Here is a 20432-nt window from a genome sequence, read left to right as displayed (position 1 = left end):
CATCCAAATGCCTTTGAAGTGTTGTAATTGGCCCAAGCCTCCACCACTTCCTCTGGCAGCTCATTCCAAACACACTCCACCCTGTGCATGAAAAAATTGCCCTTTAGGTCCTTTTTAAATTTGCCACTCTCACTCTAAACCTATGCCCTCTAGTTCTGGATTCCCCCACTGTAGGGAAAAGACCTTGTCTATTTACCCTATCCATGCCCTTCATTATTTTATAAACCTCCATAAGGTCACGCTTGAATTGAATTGAATTGAATTGAATTGAATTTATTGTCACGTGTACCGAGGCACAGTGAAAAGCTTTGCCTTGTGAGCAATACAGGCAGATCACAGAGTTAAGTAGCTTAGATAAGTAAATAATAGGTAAACAGCGGCAAAAACAAAAACATAGGTACAGGTGAATGTTAAGAGTTTGTGAGTCCATGCAGTATTCTAACAACAGTCGGGTGGAAACTGTTATGAAACCAGCTGGTGCATGTGTTCAGGCTTCTGTACCTTCTCCCCAATGGTAGAGGTTGGAGAAAAGCATTGCCAGGGTGGGATGGATCTTTGAGAATGCTGGCAGCCTTTTCTTGACAGTGGGCCTGGTAGATGGATTCTGTCAATGGGAGGTTGGCTTTGTGATTGTCCGGGCCGAGTTCACCACTCTCTGTAACTGTCTCTGATCTTGAATGGTACAGTTGCCATACCAGGTCGTGATACATCCAGATAGAATGCTCTAGATGGCACACCTATAAATGTTGGCAAGGGCATTCGCCATCATGCCAAATTTCCTCAGCCGTCTGAGGAAGATGAGACATTGTTGCATCCACATGAAGAGTTCAAGAAAGCTTGTTGTGGATGACCACTCCCAGGAGCTTGACACTTGTTCCACCTCTGTGCTGTTAATGTGTCGAGAGGCATGAGTAAAATTCCGCAAAAAATCCTTGGTTTTGCCAACATTGAGAGCTAGGTTCTTCTCAGTGCACCATTTTTCCAAGTCTTCCACCTCCCACCTGTCGTCTGTTTTGTCGTCGTCTGAGATTCGACTGACTATAGTGGTGTCATCAGCGAACTTGTAAATTGCATTAGTCTGGTATTTGGTGATGCAGTCATGGATATACAGTGACTACAGTAGTGCTGAGTATACACCCTTGGAGGGCTCCAGTGTTGAGTGTTAGTGAGGATGAAATATTGTCCCCAATCTTCATTGTTTGTGGCCTGTAGGTCAGGAAACTGAGGATCCAGTTGCAGAGAGTGAGGCTCAGCCTCCAACACTCCAGCCTATTCAGCCTGTCCCTATAGCTCAAATCCTCCAATCCCAGCAATATCCTCGTAAATCTTTTCAGAACTCTTTCAAGTTTCACAAAATCCATCCTATGGGAGGGAGACCAGAACTGCACACAATATTCCAAAAGTGGCCTAACCAATGTCCTGTTCAGCTACAACATGACCTCCTAACTCATATACTCAATGTTCTGACCGACAAAGCCAAGCATACCAAAAGCCTTCCTCACTACCCTATCTACCTGCAACTCTACATTCAAGGAACTATGAAGCTGCACCCCAAGGTCTCTTTGTTCAACAACACTTCCCATGATCTTACCAGTAAGTGTATAAATCCTGTCCTGATTTGCCTTTCCATAATGCAGCGCTTCACATTTATCAAAATTAAACTCCATCTGCCACTCACGGATTGGCTCATCTAAGAAGAAGGGCTTATGCCCGAAACGTCGATTCTCCTGTTCCCTGGATGCTGCCTGACCTGCTGCGCTTTTCCAGCAACACATTTTCAGCTCATCTAATCAAGATCCCGCTGTATTCTGAGGTAACCTTCTTCGCTGTCCACTACACTGCCAATTTTGAGGACATTTGCAAACTCTAACTATACCTCCTATGTTCACATCAAAATCATTTATATAAATAATGAAAAGCAGTGGACCCAGTACCGATCCTTGTGGCGCACTGGTCAGTCTGAAAAGCAATCCTCCACCATCACCCTCTGTCTTCTACCTTCGAGCCAGTTCTGTATCCAAATGGCTAGCTGTCCCCGTATTACATGTCATCTAACCTAGTTAACGAGTCTACCATGGGGAACCTTGTCAAACACCTTCCTCAAGTCCATACAGGTCAATCACTGCTGAGTAATTATTTCCACAACAGTGGAAGGTTCTGACGTCAGGGTCCAACAGGGCACAATCCTGTCAATGTCAGCACCTAATTTTATTTCTCCTGGCTAAAGATCTTAAGGATGTTCTTAATGTTCATGTCAGCTAGGTGTCAAGTGGGAGCACTCACTATGAAGTCATAGGGTATGGCTAAAGTCCAACTCCAAGACACGGGCAATTCAGAAGAAGTGCTACACAGTCAGTAGGGCTCTCCTTTTAATGATATGCCCATTCTTGGTTTGTAAACATCGAAGGCAAGGCCAACATTTATTGCTGACCCCTCATTGCCCTCAAGAAGGCTGTGGTTAGTTTGACTTATGAGTTACTGCAAGATTAGAGTGGACAATTTCCATGTCATCAACTAGTCTGTGCCATAACCATTAGGCTAGTGTGGGGCACAAGTCTTTAGTACTACTGCTAGCATGTTGTCAGGGTCATAGACATTTGTATCCAATGCTATCTGCAGTTTCTTCCTATCATGTGCAACATTCAATGAAATGTTAAACGAAGCATGGTCTGCCTTTGCAAGTAGATGTAGAAGATCCCCTAGCACAGCTTTGAAGAACAGCATGGGAGTTATCGCTTGTGACCTGGCCAATATTTATTGATCAACTTCAAAAAAGGCCTTCCTGGTCATTACCTAATTTCTGTTTGTTTATTCACTCACGGATGTGGGTCAGCATTTAATGCCTAGTTGTCCTAAATAAGGTGGTGATGAGGCGCATTCTTGTACCAGTGCAAGTTGTATAGGTACAATCACAATTTTTTAAACTTCATACAACTAAGTGGTTTGCTACGCCACTTCAGAGGGCAGTTATGAGTCAACTACATTGCTGTGGTTCTGGAATCACAGTTAAGGATGGCATTTTTTATTCCTAAAAGAACATCAGTGAGTCAGATGTTCGCAATGATTTGATGGCAATCATCAGCCTTTTAATTCCAGATTATTACTGAATTTAAAGTCTACCATGGTCGGATTTGAACCTGGTCCCCAGAAACGTGGTCTCTGGATTACCAGTCTAGCAACTGTCTAGGCTATCGGTTCCCGTTATAGTGTTATGAATGTCCTGAAGTTGTGAAAAGTGCCAGAAATGTAAGCTAGTAACTTTTCTTGTATGTTCTGAAGTTATTTTGTTGCTGATGCAGGTCTTCACCTTTAGGTTTTAAGAAACAGAGACTGCAAACTTCTCCAGAATGCATTAAAAAAAATGCATGGAATAATGTGAAACAGCTAAACAAAGGCAAAACTGGTCAGAAGAATAACTGCAGAAACTGAACTACTCGAGGTAATGACATACAATTCACAATGGTTAGGATTATATTACACAGAGCTCTTTTTAAACTGATGAAGGAAATATCACAGCAGTTGGAAACTGTCATAAAGGGTTCTGTCCTCAGTTGTTGAAATTGCTCTTCTTTAAATATAGATTTAAAAACTACACTGACAACATAAACCTGACTTACCATATTCAGAACTTATAAGATTAACACTTAATTCTTCACCTTTGAAGGCCCTTTTAACTTCAATTTTCTTCATCCAGCTTCCTGATTTCAGCAGGGCTGAATCTCTAATAATAGGACAAAATCAGGATTAGTACCCTGGTGCGTTATTCAGAAGTGCACTAATCGAATTGGTGCTTAGGTATTCAGAACAGAAATATTCTTTTCTCATTTCTTGGCTTGGATCACGAAGAAGAATCTCACTTCACATTGGGTGAGACAGCATCTGAATTTCCTGCCTATGCTTGGACTGTGTTAACTGCTACTTCCCCACCTGATTCATACATGTGGTATTTAAGGGTCTGGGGCTCCTGGGTGATAATGGTAATAGCCCAAAAAGACAGGATCTGCTGGAAGCCTACTCTGACTCTATTCTACCACTTGAATGTCTTTGTAAAATTCCCAGGCTGTTCCAAGGGCTTCCTAAGCACATCAATTATAACACTTCAATCACATTAGCAATGCTCACAGCTCTTCTAATCTTACTGCAACATTGGTAGAATTTCCTGAAAACAACAAATACTGGAGATCACAGCATGGCCAACAGCATCCATTGACAGAAAGCAAGCTAACGTTCCAAGTCAAGATGACTTTTCATCAGAACTCTGATGAAGAATCGTCTCGACTTGAAACATTAGTTGTTTTTTTTTCCCATGGATGCTGTCTGACCCACTGTGATCTCCAGCACTTGTTATTTTCAGTACAGATTCTAGCATCTGCTGTAATTTGCTTCTACATTGGTAGAATTTCCTATTCTGTGAGATAGGCTGCAACATGATGGTAATCCTTTCAGGAGCCTGCTCTGCAAACTATATGACACCTCAGTTCAGGAAATTGCTGCAATTGTTTATGCTTTTCCAGCACCAACTCTTGACTCTGATCTCCAGCATCTGCAGTCCTCACTTTCTCCTGCAATTGTTTGTGGTCCAGTTGATATTAGCCCAGCAACAGCATGGATTCTACACTGGGGCATTCATGGAAATAAAATTATTCTTGGCTGTGGTAACTACTAAAAAGCCTACAGGGATTCACAATTAATCTCCCTGTGGAGCTCATTGAGTATGAGTTCCCTTGATTCCAGGCAGCTGCCTGCCCAGCTGGAACTCATTGCCTGAATCCCTTACAAAGGAGACCCTCTTCTCTACTAATTGTTTGCCCTTCTTCTGCAGTAATGTTCATGTCCAGGTATTATTGGAGAAGGTGATGCTCTCAATGCCTTTAGAGATGAGTGGGCATCATGGGGTACAGTGCTTTATATTACCCTTCAACTTGATTTTGATTTAGTCCCTTTTTGTGCTCCCTAGCCCCTCTCTCATTTTTGATGTTTTTTTTAAATTCAGGATGTGAGTCTCAATGACTGGGTCAGCATTCGTTGCTCATCTCTCATTGTCCAGAGGGCAGCTGAGAGTCAATTACATTGTTGTGGGTGTGCAGTCATATTTAAGCCAGACCAGGTAAGGCTGGCAGATTTCCTTCCCTGAAGGACATTAGTGAACCAAATGGATTTTTTCTGACCACTGACAACTGTTCCATGATCAAAAAATGAAGTGGTGGAAAAGTGTAGCATCCAAGGAGCAAGAGAGTCCTGGGCTTATGCTTGTTGACTATCCTTCTCCTAAGATGCTGCCTGAGCTTTTCCACTATCTGGGTGTTTTACTGGTGGTGGTGGTGGTGGTTAGTAGTTTACAATACAAAACAAAACAGTCATGGGGATTTGGTGGTGGGGAGGTTGCTCAGTTGTGTGTGACAGTACTTCTAAGTATGAAAACAATAAGGCAGACCCTATTCCCAATGGAGAGCTCTCTATGTGGGACCTGGGTAAGGATGAAGCTGTCCCTTATAATAGCAGATTTCTGTGCTTCATGGACTCCAGCCCAACTATTTATTTTGTGGTGCTGAGCAGTCTGTGGATCATATGTATTTTGGTTTCATTCCCTGTTCAGTTATTTGAAACAATTTTTTATTGTGTTTTTGTTTACACTTCAGTCCTATGGTCCTGATCTTTGGGCATCCAGTGCTGAGGGGTGTGGTCAGATCGGAGGACCTCCTTGTGGGTCTGCTCCTGTGCCTGACCAAACTGGCTATAAATAGCTCCACATGGTGAGCTATGAAGACCAACTGTCTGCATCTCTTCCATGATTACATTGGTGCCTGGGTTTGCCTGGAGAGGGAGCACACAGCATCCATTAATGCTCTCAATGTCTTAAAAGAGGTGGGCACCATGGGAGATGCATTTATTTCTCCTTCCAACTCCATTTTGATTTAGTCCCTCGTCAATCTCCCAACCCAACCTCACTTTTAATAGTTTGCATTGCCCAGAACGGGCTTTGCATGTAAACTTCTAGTTGGATGCATGGGCAATTACTGGTGGTGGTTTATAGTTAAAAACAAAACCAAAGTCATGGAGATATGGTGATTTCATGGAAGTCATGAAGTTTTGTGTGAGAACACTTCCAGATATAAAAAAGCCGATCCAGTGCCTGTAACTTTGCAATTAAATACCTAATTGGCTGCATAGGTAATTTAGTTATTGGATCAGTTATTGGAAAAAAAATCAGTGATTTGATGGCGGGAAAGTCATTCAATTGTGTGTGATCAATGGTCTCAAAAGTAAAGCAGACCCTATTCCCTATTTTGGATATGAAAGAAAATGAATGGGTCTGGAGAACTGTCTGTCCCGGGCTGCCTCTGTACATCATGAGTAGTGGTGGTATTTTGGTGTGCAACAATAAATTTCCAGATGGGTTTCCTGAGTTATTAAGGCTTAATACAGTTATTAAAAGTAATATAATATTTCTACATTCCATAGTTTTGCTCTTCTCAAGCCACATACATCTCCCAACCAAAAAGTTAAATATAATGATCATGTTCAGACCTAAGCTGAGTAATTCAGTCAATAGGGAAACAATAATATTGTCAACTTAAAAACAGGTCAACATCAAAATATTTTATGTGAGTCATCTTTTCAGGACCAGTGGGCAAATTCAAAGCCATTGGCATGCTTTTATTCCCCTCAATTTCAGCACTAACATCTTTTTGTGGGATTATTCTACCATTGCAGTCTTCTGCTACCTAGTGAATCTTCACTAGTCTCCCAAAGCTCTGGAGGAAATATGCCTCACTGCATTGCCATTTGCCAGCGGCCCCAAAAATGGAAATTTGTCTGTATAAGATTAATAATTCTAAATCCAAATCACCAGTGTCATCACATAAGGGTTAATTACTTAAGCTCATGCAGTAAAATGGGTCTGATGCACAACCAAGGGGAATTCAGACTGATTTCTTAGATGGGATTACAGCATATGTATTAAAAAATTGAGAAATGGTTTCTGACAAAAAACAGGTAGTTTTAATACCAATGTAGATTGAATGCAGACACACAGTTGAGGTTTTAAACATGACAAATAAGTTTTGAAAAATTAACTATTTCCATTTGCAAGCTTCCAGATGATGCTGCACCTTAATAGATTTAGATACTTGCATGATTTTCTGTTTATAAACAACTTGGTTGTCTGCATCTCCTATGATTAGAGAAACGTGGTGATTGTCAGGTGCTGTTCTCTTTTCCCATAGTTGTTGGTAATTTGTTAAGGTAATTTTCACAATGATTTCTGCCACTGAATCATGGTATCTTGCAAGCTTCAAAAGAAAAAAATCCAAATTAATGAATGCATAATCTACTTTATTATAATCAAAGAGCTTAAAAACATCAACGAAGGAAATGTTCTATTTGTGATTTGCAGCATTATTTTAACCACGAAGAATACTTGATTTAACTATCATGAATCATCAAAGATTTTCCTTGTATAAAGAATTTAAGTCATAAATAATTACAATTATAACAAGCAAAAATATGAACAAATCACTTCTTTCTTGTAAATACTATTGGGCATCCATTTGACTACAAAGGAAATCCCACAGTACCAATAATCCAAAGATTACCTGTTCAACACTGAGCTCATACTTTGGGAGATGAAGAACAGATTCTCTTATTTGATTTCCAAAAGGAGGATGTCTGTTTACAATCTACAAAAATAATAATGACCATGATTCTCCCCTTTCATAGAACCTTTATGTATTGACTATAATGCAATAAAAAGTATTTGAATCTAAACTGAGTCATTGCGTAAAAATATTACAAATATTTCTGTAACATGTAGTAAATAGATCTATACAGTGTGGTGAAAATATACTCAATCTCATCCTCACCAGTCTGCCTGTTGCATACACACCTATCCACAGTGCCCACTACAGAGAACCTGTAGAGACAAAGTCATGTCTTCACATTGACAAATTCTCTATTATGAGCACTACCACTGAGCCAAATGTGATAGATTTTAAACAGATGCAGCAAGTCAAGATTGGGTATCATGTCGCATCACAGGGTATCAGGAACAGCAGAATTGTGTTCCAATAAATTCTGCAACCTCATGACCCAGCATATCCTCACTCTACCATCATCATTAAGCCAGGAGATCAACTCTGTTTCATACAGTCCTGACACATACAGTTGTGAACGGTTGTGGGCAATTGAACTGCTCATTGGAGGAGGAAGCGGCTCCACATGCATACCCACTCCCAATAACATGGGAGCTCTCCAATTCAGTGCAAAACACTAGGATGAAGCATTTACAACAATCTTCAGCTACAATGCCAAGTGAAAGATCCATTTCAGCTTCCTCCAGAAGTTCCAAGCATCACAAATGTCATTTTTCAGGGAATTTGATTCATTGTACTTATCAAGAAATGGCTGAAGATATTGGATACTGCAAAGGCTATGGGCATGTAACAACATTCTGGCAATAACATTGAAGACATGTGCTTCACACCCCTCTGTTCTCCAAGCTAAGCTGTTGAAATACAGCCACAACACTGGCATCTACCCAACAATGTAGAAACTTGTCCAGGTATGTCCTGTGCATAAAAAGGAGGACAAATCTAACCCAACTAATTGTTGCCCTTTTGATCATCAGTAAAGTTATAGAAAGTGTCATCAACAGTTTGATCAAGCATTATTTGCTTGGTAATAACCTGAAGCTCACTGAAGCTCAAGAGTATTCTGCAAGGACCATTAAACTCCTGACTTCATTAAAGCCATAGTTCATACATTGACAAATTAGCTCACTTCCAAGGTGTGGTATGAGTGACTGCCCTTGGCATTGGAAAATATCATTAGTGACATTAGTGTAACATTAAAAAACCTAGCAAAATTAAAGTCAATGCAAATCAGGAAAAAATCTCCCTGGTTGAAGTCATACCTGGTACAAAGGGAAATGTGGGATGTCAGTCATCTCAGTTCTAGGAAATCTCTGCAAGAATTCCTCAGGGTAGTGTCCAGAGTCGAACCATTATCAGCTGCTTCATCAATGACCTTTCTTCCTTTATAAGGTCAGAAGTTAGTTCGTCGATGATTACACAATATTTAGCACCATTTGTGATTCCTCAAATATTGAAGAGGTCCAAATGCAGCAAGACCTGGACAATACCCAGGTTTGGGCCAAAATTGGCAAGTAACATGTGCATCATACAAGTATCAGGAAATGTTCATCTCCACTAAGTAGGAATCTAACTATTACCTCTTGACATTCAATGGCATGTGAAGTCATGGTGGTGTGGTTGTAATGCCATCTGACAAGCAATCCAGAGGATTAGGCATGGGTTCAAATCCCACCATGACAGGTGGTGAAACCAGATTCAGTAAAAGTGTGAAATCTGTGAAATTTATTGCCACAAGAGGCTGTGGAGGCCAAGACAGTGAGTGCATTTAAGACAGAGATAGACAACTTCTTGCTTAGCGAGGGGATCAAGAATTATGGGGAGAAGGCAGGGGAATGGGGGTGGCAGACTTGATGGGCTGAATGGCGTAATTCTGCTCCTATATGTTATGGTCTTATTCCATAAACAGGACTTAATGATGCTTCATGGAACTTGTAATAACCAAACAATACCCGAGAGACAAATGATCAGAAACACATGGAGCAAGAGGAAAAATGATAAAAGATGCACAGAACATTCCATGAAAAAATGTTATGGAAGATTTATTAATATGGATAAAGAATCGATTGAAAAATTAATACCAGCTCTAATTCTCTTGCATTTGTGTCTTCTATCTTCTGGAATGTAGTAAGGCCTGCATTTACCATCGCATTGGACAAAGTAGGACCTGTAAATAGAATAACAATGGGGAATTACATTGTACATCTCATTTAAACTTTAGTAATGTTTTAGATGATAAAATCTATATGATACATTAATAATCAGGGGTACATTTTACAAGACTTTGAAGGGAACAGGAGTGAGTATAAGTGAAGGATAGAATTCACAGAGGTTAATTCCTCTGGACATGTACTCTTATTACAGAACTATGAAATATTTAAAATGTGTGTTGATCTTTACTTGAAGCATCAAAATTGATGGGTTCCAGGTGTTGTCGACATTAAGCCATATTTTTACTGTTGTCAACCAAGGAACTTGTACTTAAAATGCTTCGGGTATGTGAGGCTAAAGGTAAGGGCTGGTGGCGGTTGTGGAATGAAATAATTTGAAATAAGAAATAAGTCCTTGAATAATTTACTGCAGATTTTGAAATGAAATCTTTTTTTGCAATAGGCAAAGCAGCAAGCATTTAGGGAACAGAATGTTCCAATGTGTTGCTACATTTGAATGCTACTGAATAATAAATTTTAGGCAGCTTGATGGAGGTAGTCAGAGGAGAAGATTGCTACCTTCAGGCTGCTAGTCAGTCAGATATTTGGTGCACCAAGAAGAGACTCTATCTCAAAAAGATGGTACTGCAATAGGCTCTGAGTCATTTGGACCCGGAAAATTTGGGAAGCTGGAAAGTGCACCTAAGTATTCTGATTAGGGACCAAGAAAAACCCTGGGATCAGTGGGCATCTTAAAAGAATTAAAAGTGCCATTAATAGTTCAGTGTAACTCAGAGCAAGGATGAAGATACACACAAATTATTTTTGCTTTGTGGAGTTGAGAAACATTGGAACTTTAAGAAATGCGAGGACAGCACCAGTTTGGTGAAGCTAGTTGAAAAAGCTGGAGTTGTGCCAGTGAGTAGGTGCTTGATGTGTAGTACATCTCTGGGGAAGAGGGAGAAACAGCCAGATTCTGAACAGTCTTTGAGGAAGTCCACAATGGATTGGCTTTTGAGGAAGTTCTGAAATTAATTCTTCAACAGTAAAGAATTGGAATTCCTTGCAAAGGTTGTAATGAATAGGTGAGGAATGAATTGGCTCTCCTGTTTTAACCCCCTTGTTAAATGTTAAATTAATTTTATCATATAGCTTAATCACAAGTTAATTAAAATGGAGTCACAAGATTATAATTAAGGAGTCACTTACAAAGTTTTTTGTGAAAGCAAGAAATGTTAATATTTACTAACCTTGAGAAAAATACCACACACATCATCCAACAAATGTAACAGTTGTAAAGTTTAAAAGGGGAGAGAGTGTCTAATACAATAGGAAGATAAAGAATATGCAGATTAAAAAGTTCTTAGAGTCCTCAGGTTGATACAGTGGAATCTGAGCCTACGGCTATTTAATTGGTGTCCTGTATGCTCAGCAGCAGTGAAATTTGTAGAATTCTTGACTTCTCAGTGAATGGATATTTTTCCAATTTGAGGATGTGACAAAACACGTTGATGAAGGTAGAGCAGTTGATGTGGTGTACATGGATTTTAGCAAGGCATTTGATAAGGTTCCCTATGGTAGGTTCATTCAGAAAGTAAGGACGCACGGGATGCAGGGAAACCTGTCTGTCTGGATACAGAATTGGCTGGCCCATGAAAGACAGAGGGTTGTGGTAGATGGACAGTATTCAGCTTGGAGCTCGGTGACCAGTGGTGTTCCGCAGGGATCAGTTTTAGGACCTCTGCTCTTAGTGAATTTTATAAATGACTTGGATGAGGAAGTGGAAGGGTGGGTTAGTAAGTTTGCTTATGGCACAAAGGTTGGTGTAGTTGTGGATAATGTGGAGGGCTGTTGTAGGTTGCAACGAGATATTAACAGGATGCAGAACTGGGCTGATAAGTGGTAAGTGGAGTTCAACCCAGAAAAGTGTGAAGACATTCACTTTGGAAGATTGAATTTGAATGCAGAATACAGGGTTAAAGGCAGGATTCTTGGCAGTGTGGAGGAACAGAGGGATCTTCGGGTCCACGTCCATCGATCCCTCAAAGATGCCACCCGAGTTGATAGGGTTATTAAGAAGGCGTATGCTGTGTTGGCTTTCATTAGCAGGGAGATTCAGTTTAAGAGCTGCGACATTATGCTGCATCTCTATAGAGTCCTGGTTGGACCACATTTGAAATATTATGTATAGTTCTGGTTGCCTCATTGTAGGAAAGATGTAGAAGCTTTAGAGAGGGTGCAGAGAAGATTTACCAGGATGTTGCCTGGACTGGAGGGCATATCTTGAGGGATCGAGGGCTTTTCATCTTCGGAGTGAAGAAGGATGAGCAGTGACTTGATAGAGGTATACGAGATGTTGAGAGGCATAGATAGAGTGGATAAGCCAGAGACTTTTTCCCATAGCGGCAATGTCTATCATGAAGGGGCATAATTTTAAGGTAATTGGAGGAAGTTTTAGGGGAGATGTCTTAGGTAGGTTCTTTACATTGAGAGTGGTGAGTGCATGGCATGCACTACCAGCTGTTGTAGTAGAGTTAGATACATTAGGGATATTTAAGTCAGTCTGATCTTAGAGTAGGATGAAAGGCCAGCATCTGGGGCCGAAGGGCCTATACTGTGCTGTAGTGTTCTATGTTCCTCTGTTCTATCAGTCATAATGAGCATCTGTAAACAAAATGTGTATGCCTGGAAGTTCAGGATTGATGGAAGAATAATTACAATCTTACAAACTAAATATTAAGAACTATGAAATGACTGCATTAACATCAAAACTAATGCAACTTGGATTTAATAATGTCTGTCAGGAGAGTAAGTAGCTAAATAATCTGAGGCCTTCGACTAACTTGAATTTCTCCTTGAGAAATTTGTAATCAAATGCTATCACTTATACAAGCCCATATTCTGAAATGTCTGGCCTGCAGAAGAATTGAACTGTTAATTTCTACTCAAGAGGATGTGAAATTGGAATAGTTCCTGGTCTACGCTGGGAAATGTGCCATTTACTGCCTTAAAAGGCGTGAGAGCTCTTGCCAGCTCCAGCAGAGGTAACAGATTACCTTTCCTAAGAGAGATGTGTGTTCCAGTGGAGCCAGAAAATTGAAGAAATTTAAGTTTAAGTTGCCTCCTTTCCAGATTTTTTTTTGATTGTTATATGGAATGGCGTGTGGCCTTTAGCTGGAATTAGTACGTGGGCCTCTAGCCTCTGACTCATTTGTTAATGGACTGAGGCTTAATTATTTACTCTGTTCCGACATTTCTGTGCAGTACCAATAGAATCCTACCATTGTTAGAAGCAAGATCATTCAGCTGAGATATAAACTGACCTCTTATTCCATTGCTACAGGCATTTTTAGCAAATGTACAGAAGTTGAAGGACTTGAGTTTTCCTGATGTCCTGGTAAACATTTCTTCTTAACCATCATCAGGAAATAAATTAACTGACAATTTATCATGATAATGCCACACTGAAATTGTGTGTCCGTTTGCCTATGTCACTAAAGAGGTTATAATTTACATTAATGTGAAATGCTTTAAATGTCTCAAGAATATCAAAGACAATTGTAGAAAAAAAACTATTCATAAGTGTATGATGAGACATTGTGGATGGGGCAAAATCTTATTTGAAAAATAATCTGCTGCAACAGGGGTTCTGAGCAAGGATGCTGCTGTACTGTGGTTGAAGCAAAATAAAAAATTGTGTAGAAACAGAAAGAGTCTCATCGATCATTGTTCGGGCCCAGCCCAAATGTTTAAAAGTTCCTTGGCATCCACATCTTTTAACTTCTCTAACAAAATCCTGAGATATCGGCAGGTACCTTGCGAAGTGAAGAAATGTAGTTATAACTTTTGTATTGTCCTTCAGGGTGAAGGAGTTCAGAATTATTAGTTGCGCTATTGGAGTTAGTGAATAATGGAAGTAAACACTGAATGCTTTAAGTCTGAGAAGCTACGTCCTTTGTGCCTTGTAAAAGGTGGACAGGGTCTTTGGTTAGGTGGTGAGTTACTTGTTGCACAATTCCCAGCCTCTGACCTTCTCTTATAGCCACAGAATCTATATACTGCTCCAGTTTGGTTTCTGATCAGTGGTAACTACCAGGATGTTAATAACTAGGGATTCTGTGATGTCATATCATTGAATGTCATGGGGAGATGGTTACATTCTCTGTGGTTGGTTATGGTCATTGATTGGCAATGTGTGGCACAAATGGTGGTTACCAATTATCAGATCATGCTGAATGTTGTCAAGTCTTGCTATATGGACATGGAGAATTTCAGTATCTGAGTAACTGTGAATGGAATGGAATATTGTGCAATTAACAATGAAAACCTCCACTTCCGACCTTATGTTGGTGGGAAGATCACTGATGAAACAGCTGAAGTTGGTTGGGCCTACAATACCACAAACGCAGGGCTGGACATAACTCCCAGTAAAGAATCTTCTAGATTCCATTAACCTGAATATTGCTAGGAATCCTTGATGCCATATTTGCTCTTTGTTATAAAATAAATCATTCTCACTCTCTCACTTCAGCTTGATGTTTGCTCATGTTTGGACAAAACAAGGCAGTAATGAGGTCGAGAGCACAGTGACTCTGGCAGATCCCAAATGAGCATCGGTGAATAGGCTATTACTATGGGAGCGCACTACATAGGTCTCTCAATAACACTTTTCATCACTTGACCAATGATCAAGAACAGACTAATGGAAAGCAATAATGAGTTGGATAAATTTTTGTTCTGCATTTTTGCTGAGGAGTTTTCTACATTGTCAAGTAAATATCAGTATTGTAGCGATATTGGAACAGTTCTGCTATGGTGTGGCTAATTCTCAACATAAATCTTTAATATTATGTTAGGATATTCTCAAAGTTTACATCCTTATTAGTATCCAGTGTCCAGTGTTTCTTGATGTCTCATGAAATAAATCCAACTGGCTAAAAACTGGCATCTTTGATTTCTCATTGAAGATAGGTGCAATTGCTTCAGCTTTGATTCTTATATCGATGTTCTGGGATCCCTCATCATTGAGAATGGGATATATTGGAGTCTCCTCTGCCTGTCAATTGTTTAATATTCACCATTTCCCAAATTGGTATGGCAGGACCGTGGAGCTTAGGTCTGGTCCTTTGGTTTTGGGATCACTTAGCTCTTTTTATTGCACATGCTTCTGCTTTTTGGCACGGAAAGAATTCTGTGTTGAAACTTCACCTGGTGCTACTCCTGGCATGCTTTACTGCTTCTTCATTAAACCCCTTGGTCTGATGGCAATGATAGAGTGAGGGATATGCTCGGTGGTAAGGTTACAGAGTTGGCTGGATGGGTGGTTTGCTAAGCAGTGTGTGGCTAACAGCATACGTTCAATTCCTATCACTGGCTGAGGTTACCATAAAGGATTGTCCTTCTCAACTTGAGAGAACACCCCATGGTCTTTGTTTCTTTTGACATTTTTTCCAGCTGTTTTGTACAACTGAATGGTTTCCAAGGTTGTTTCAGGGAGCAGTTAAGTGTTAACTGCATTACTGTGGGTCTGGACAACATTGTTGTTAGCCAACTAGATGGGCATTTATGACAATTTATGATAATTTCATTGTCAAGATTACTGGGTCTAGTTGTCAATTACAAATTTAAAGAATTTTTAACTTATTAATTATTTGCATTTAAATTCCACTAACTGTAATGGTAAGATTCAAACCTATGAGACCAGTCTTTAGCCTATATATATGGATTTCCAGTCCAGGGATATCTTATTTTTATTTGTTCACAGGATGTTGGTGTTGCTGGCATTTAATTGTTCATCCCTCATTAATTACCACCATGCCATTGTCTCCCCCTATGAAATACATACTATAAATCATCAAAAGAAGAATATCAAATAGCCATCCTAAAAAGAGTTGAAGTACTGATACTCTTACCAATCTTCTCAAGTTGTCTGGAGACATATGTAGAGTTCTCCCAAAGTTTAGCCCTAAAACATTTGGCTAAGCTCACTGCATTCAATAGTGCCATAAAGTTCTGTTTTTCTTGTTGCATAAGCAATTCCGAAAGGCCTATTGATTAAATATTACAGAAGATTGAATTAGAAGACAAAGTTCCCTTCTGATAAACTTAAAATCCTATCAACCATAATACTGTCAGTTGCAAGAATGCAGAAAAGAAATTTATTTTTCATTTTGAATATCTAATTTTTACTTACACTGGACAGTCGTTTAGAGCTAGTAAATGAACTTATTCAATGAAGAAAAATGACCTAGTTTAAAAGATTGCTATTTAAAAGTCATCTAGGAGAAAGTAAGGACTGCAGATACTGGAGATCAGAGCTTAAAAATGTGCTGCTGGAAAGGGCTTATGCCCGAAACGTCGATTCTCCTATTCCTTTGATGCTGCCTGACCTGCTGTGCTTTTCCAGCAACACATTTTTAAGTATTTAAAAGTCATCACTAACTTGTACATTTTCATTATATTTTGTATAACATCAGTTTTACTAATTACTTTTTCTGCTTAATGATATGAAATTCCAATATTTTTGTGTTTAATCTCTATTCATTCAGCTAGTAGGAGAAATGCCATGTAGTGCTGAAAGTAATATTTCATTTTTACATACATTTCGTAACTCTCACACCACACTTAAAAATCTTGGCTATGTCTTGAGTCAATGTAAATTCTTGAACTGGAATGCATCCTAGTTGGGCTTGAATTAGGCTGTAAAAGAGGAAGCATATTCTATACACAGTAGAAATAAAAAAATGGCATTTTAAAAGGATAAAAGTATAATAGTCAAACAATAACAATGTACACCATGCGCTCTAAAGAAGTCACTGAACTCAAATTCAGTTTCTTTTTCTGTAAATATTGCAAGACCTGCAGAGATTTTTTTATTCACTCACAAGATGTGGGCTTCTCTGGCTAGGCCAGCATTTACTGCCCAACAATAGTTGCCCAGTTAAGTGTCAACCACATTGCTGTGGGTCTGGAGTCACATGTAGGCCAGACCAGGTTGACAGATTTCCTTCCATAAAGGACATTCGTGAACCAGATGGGATTTTCTGAAAATCATCAATGGTTTCATGGTCATCATTCAAATTCAATCAAATTCGGCTGTATCAAATTCAAATTCCATTGTCTGCCATGGTGGGATTCGAAGCCGGGTCCCCAGACCATTAGCTGAGGCTCTGGATTAATAGTCCATCAATAATACAGATATTTCCCAAAACGTGATGGTTGCGTTCTTGTGCAACCCCACATTATAGAAAAATCTCACTTTAGAAACAGTGTTGACAATGTGATTGCATTACAGCCAACACATGTTTTAAAAGTTCACGCTATAGAAACAGTGTCCCCAATTCGTCAATCGGATTACAGCAAATTCGCATTAACAGAACACGTGTTATAGCAGGACGAACTGTACCAGGAGGGCATTGCCTTCACAGTGGCAGTGTCGACATCTGAGTCTGGAGTCTAAAGCATGGCAGGAGCTGGGCCAGAAAGACTTTGATGGTCAGTGGAGGAGAAGCTGACAAATATGTTGGCGGTCAGCTACAAGGTAGGTGGCGAGCACGAATTATGGTTGGTGAAAAAGCGGCTGGCAAGCCCAGACGTCATTCACTGGCAAAGTGGATGGCGACCCTGGATGGTGATAGGTGGTGAGGCTGTTTGCAAACCGGGATGTTGTTTGCGGGTGATGCAGATGGCACGCCTGAATGACATTCGGTGGATAGACTCAGCCCAGTGCTGGGGAGAGCGAGCCCTCATGAAGAAAGCCCAGCGTGGACCGATTGCAGACACATGGCTTTAGAAGGATCGTATTGTTGAACTTTTAATAGTTTTCTATATTTTTCTATTTCATACTGAGAAGGATTGCAATATTGAACTTTTAACTTATTTCTTTCCTTTTTCTACTTTGTACTGAAAATTTTGTAGCTGAGATGGTGCTGGAAATGGTGACTTTGTACACTTTTCACTGTACTCCTATACTTGCGTACTTGAATATATGTGACAATAATCTAATTTTAATTTGTTTACATTTCGTTTTTCCACCCATTTGTTTTTATTCCATATCTTTAGCATTTGCAGCATTCTGTTTTCACTAGAATACGTTGCTGACTGAATGGGAGATTTTAATAATTTATTCAGTAAGTATATGGTTCTTGAATTTACAGATTCCTGCTGGCCCCAACTGCTGCCATGCTTTGGACTTCGATGCATTTGCCGCAAAGCCTTGTGGTATTATTGCTAGACTATTAATCCAGAAAGTCAGCTAATGTTCTGGGGACCAAGGTTCAAATCCCACCATGGCAGGTGGTGGAATTTCTATTTAATAAAGATGAATTGAATTTGATAGAAACCACTGTTGATTGTGATTATGTGCAGCCTTGACTTATTTCATTTATAAAGCCAGTATTATTTATAAAGCCAGTATCATTTATAAAACCAACTTAAAAGTGTTTTTGTAATTTTGTATGAATAATCCACTATTGGTTCCTCATTGAAAGAATATTTCAAGTCTCATCAAGTATAATATCAACATTATAGATTTTGTTTAAACCAATTAATCATTAGGTTAATGAACGTTTTATTTCTTTCATACTTTTGTAACTAGGTAAAGAAATTTGATGCTTTTGTTGTTTCGTGAGAATTTAAGTGTCTTTCCCACTGCTCATTTCTAAGTCAAAGTTACATCATTAATCACCCAATATCGAATTGCAAAGAATTGAGGTACACACCCCTTTAGAACTAAACCAGACTATGAGTAAAGGCGAGATGTCTCTTGATGTTCTTGGTGGAAAAATTATAGGAACAATTATTCATGGGCTGCCTGCATTGACTCTTATGCCTTTGCATTGACTCTTATGCTTGGCTCATAGGAGTGAAGCTCTGGAAGCACAGTGGACTGTTTTGTTTTTGAAATGCAAAGAATCAAAAATTAAAGTTCCATCAAAGAACAAATAAATACAGATTTATTACACATTTTGATTTGGTACACCATTACAAGGATAAATCATTAACAGATAAAATTATAGGGTTGATCCTTGTTTGAGTACTTTCAATGAGATTGCTTCATTAAGAAATTAGCCTTATTATATACCTGGTAATGAATAAAATTATTGAATTTGGCAGGAATTCAACAAAAAAATACAAAAATCAGATCTGGCATTTCAAAGAATGGTGTTGCAATGAGAAATGCTGACAATGTCAGAAATTGCATACATAAAGTGCTGAAAATACAAAGCAAAAATTGAGAATTGATATTTAGATAAGGTACATCCAAAGGGCCATAAAGTGGGCTAAAACATGTGGTCACCATTTCTTGTTGGGGATGGGACAGTGCAGGACAAAGGAGTCAATGTAATAGGGGATAGAATAGGGTGGGGTATGCTGACAGTGGAAACAAATCAATTACAAAAAAGGATATTGTCTCAGAGCAGACATGGCTGGGAATTTATTTGAGGGTTAGTAGGACTTTCAGCTAGTGGAAAAAAAACTCACTTGGATTTTGGACCCATGAGCATTTTGAAAATATTTCTTTTCAGGTATTTTTTCATGATAAGGATTGTAGTTAAGAGATCAGAAATCTAAGTTTTGGATATATGGTTAGCTTTCGTTGCAACTAATCGCCTCCCTGTTCTGCAGATGCATAAGAAGCTACAGTTGTGGTGCATACAGCTTCCAGTGATATTGTAGCTCAATAAGCTGCCTTGTATCTGGTTAGATCAAGCCACTGGCTGTCACATCCAGATTTCAGTCTGCCACGGAAGATGGGAAACTAAATTGACAGTTCACCAAGAAATTGCCATGAATTCAATCCACCATAATATATCCTCTGACTGACTATAAGCATTGACACAAGTTGCCAGTTTGTTCCAAATCTTATGTTGTCAACTGACAACTTTAAACTGAAAGCCTAAACTGGTCATTTTTAAGACTGTAGATATGGCAATTTTGAATTCAAGTAAGTGATTTAATAGATTGTGAACATTTATATCTAAACAATATGATTAAAGTTGCTCATAAAGTAAACATAATTTTAGGCTGTCTTACCAATTTACTTTCATTTCATTTGTTTTTACCTTTCCTTCTAAAGGGAACCTGTTATAATTGAATCAGAGGAAATGTTAGTAAAACCATGGGACAGCTTTTTATAATTATAAAAATGTCAATTGACTATGGGGAGACATGACTACAGACTATTATAGAAAGCTAGAATGGTTTCAGCACAGAAGGAGGGCATTCAGTTCAGCATGCAGCAGAAATTTAGGTGATCCTACTCCCTCATCATTTTCTCGTAGCCCTGTTCATCTTCTCTCTTTTGGGTATTCATCCAATTGCCTTTCAAACACCATGGCTGAATTACTTGCTTCACATTCTCATGCAGTGCATTCCAGATGCCAATAATTGAATGCATATATTGCCATTGCCTCTTTTGCCAATTACCTTGAGTTGGTGTCCTCTAGTGCTCAACTCATCTGTCAACAAATATAGTTTCTCCCCATATATTTTGCAGAAATTATTTGTGATTTTGAACACCCTCAAACAGATCTCCTCAAATCTTCTATTCACTGAGGAGAACAACCAATGTATCCAAATGACTGGACCTTCATCTCTGAATACATTCCTAAAGGCTTTGCTGCACACACTC

The 20432-nt window shown here is 39.2% G+C and overlaps 1 protein-coding gene across 1 annotated transcript in view; it reads right to left on the bottom strand.

Moving 5' to 3' along the window:
• hfm1 (helicase for meiosis 1) overlaps positions 1-20432 on the bottom strand; it is a 247480-nt gene that overhangs the window by 9462 nt on the left and 217586 nt on the right. The window contains exons 21-27 of the mRNA XM_087990315.1: positions 19835-19882; positions 16401-16498; positions 15712-15846; positions 9731-9816; positions 7596-7679; positions 7135-7292; positions 3618-3721 (exon numbers count right to left, since the gene is read on the bottom strand). Of these exons, the coding sequence (XP_087846441.1) occupies positions 3618-3721; positions 7135-7292; positions 7596-7679; positions 9731-9816; positions 15712-15846; positions 16401-16498; positions 19835-19882 (713 nt within the window). The remainder of the gene's footprint in view (positions 1-3617; positions 3722-7134; positions 7293-7595; positions 7680-9730; positions 9817-15711; positions 15847-16400; positions 16499-19834; positions 19883-20432) is intronic.

Source organism: Chiloscyllium plagiosum, unplaced genomic scaffold (assembly GCF_037043375.1).
Source record: "Chiloscyllium plagiosum isolate Xiang-an unplaced genomic scaffold, Cpla_swu_hap1 HiC_scaffold_9, whole genome shotgun sequence".
NCBI classification, from domain to species: Eukaryota; Metazoa; Chordata; class Chondrichthyes; order Orectolobiformes; family Hemiscylliidae; genus Chiloscyllium; species Chiloscyllium plagiosum.
This window is presented reverse-complemented; position numbering and strand designations above follow the sequence as displayed.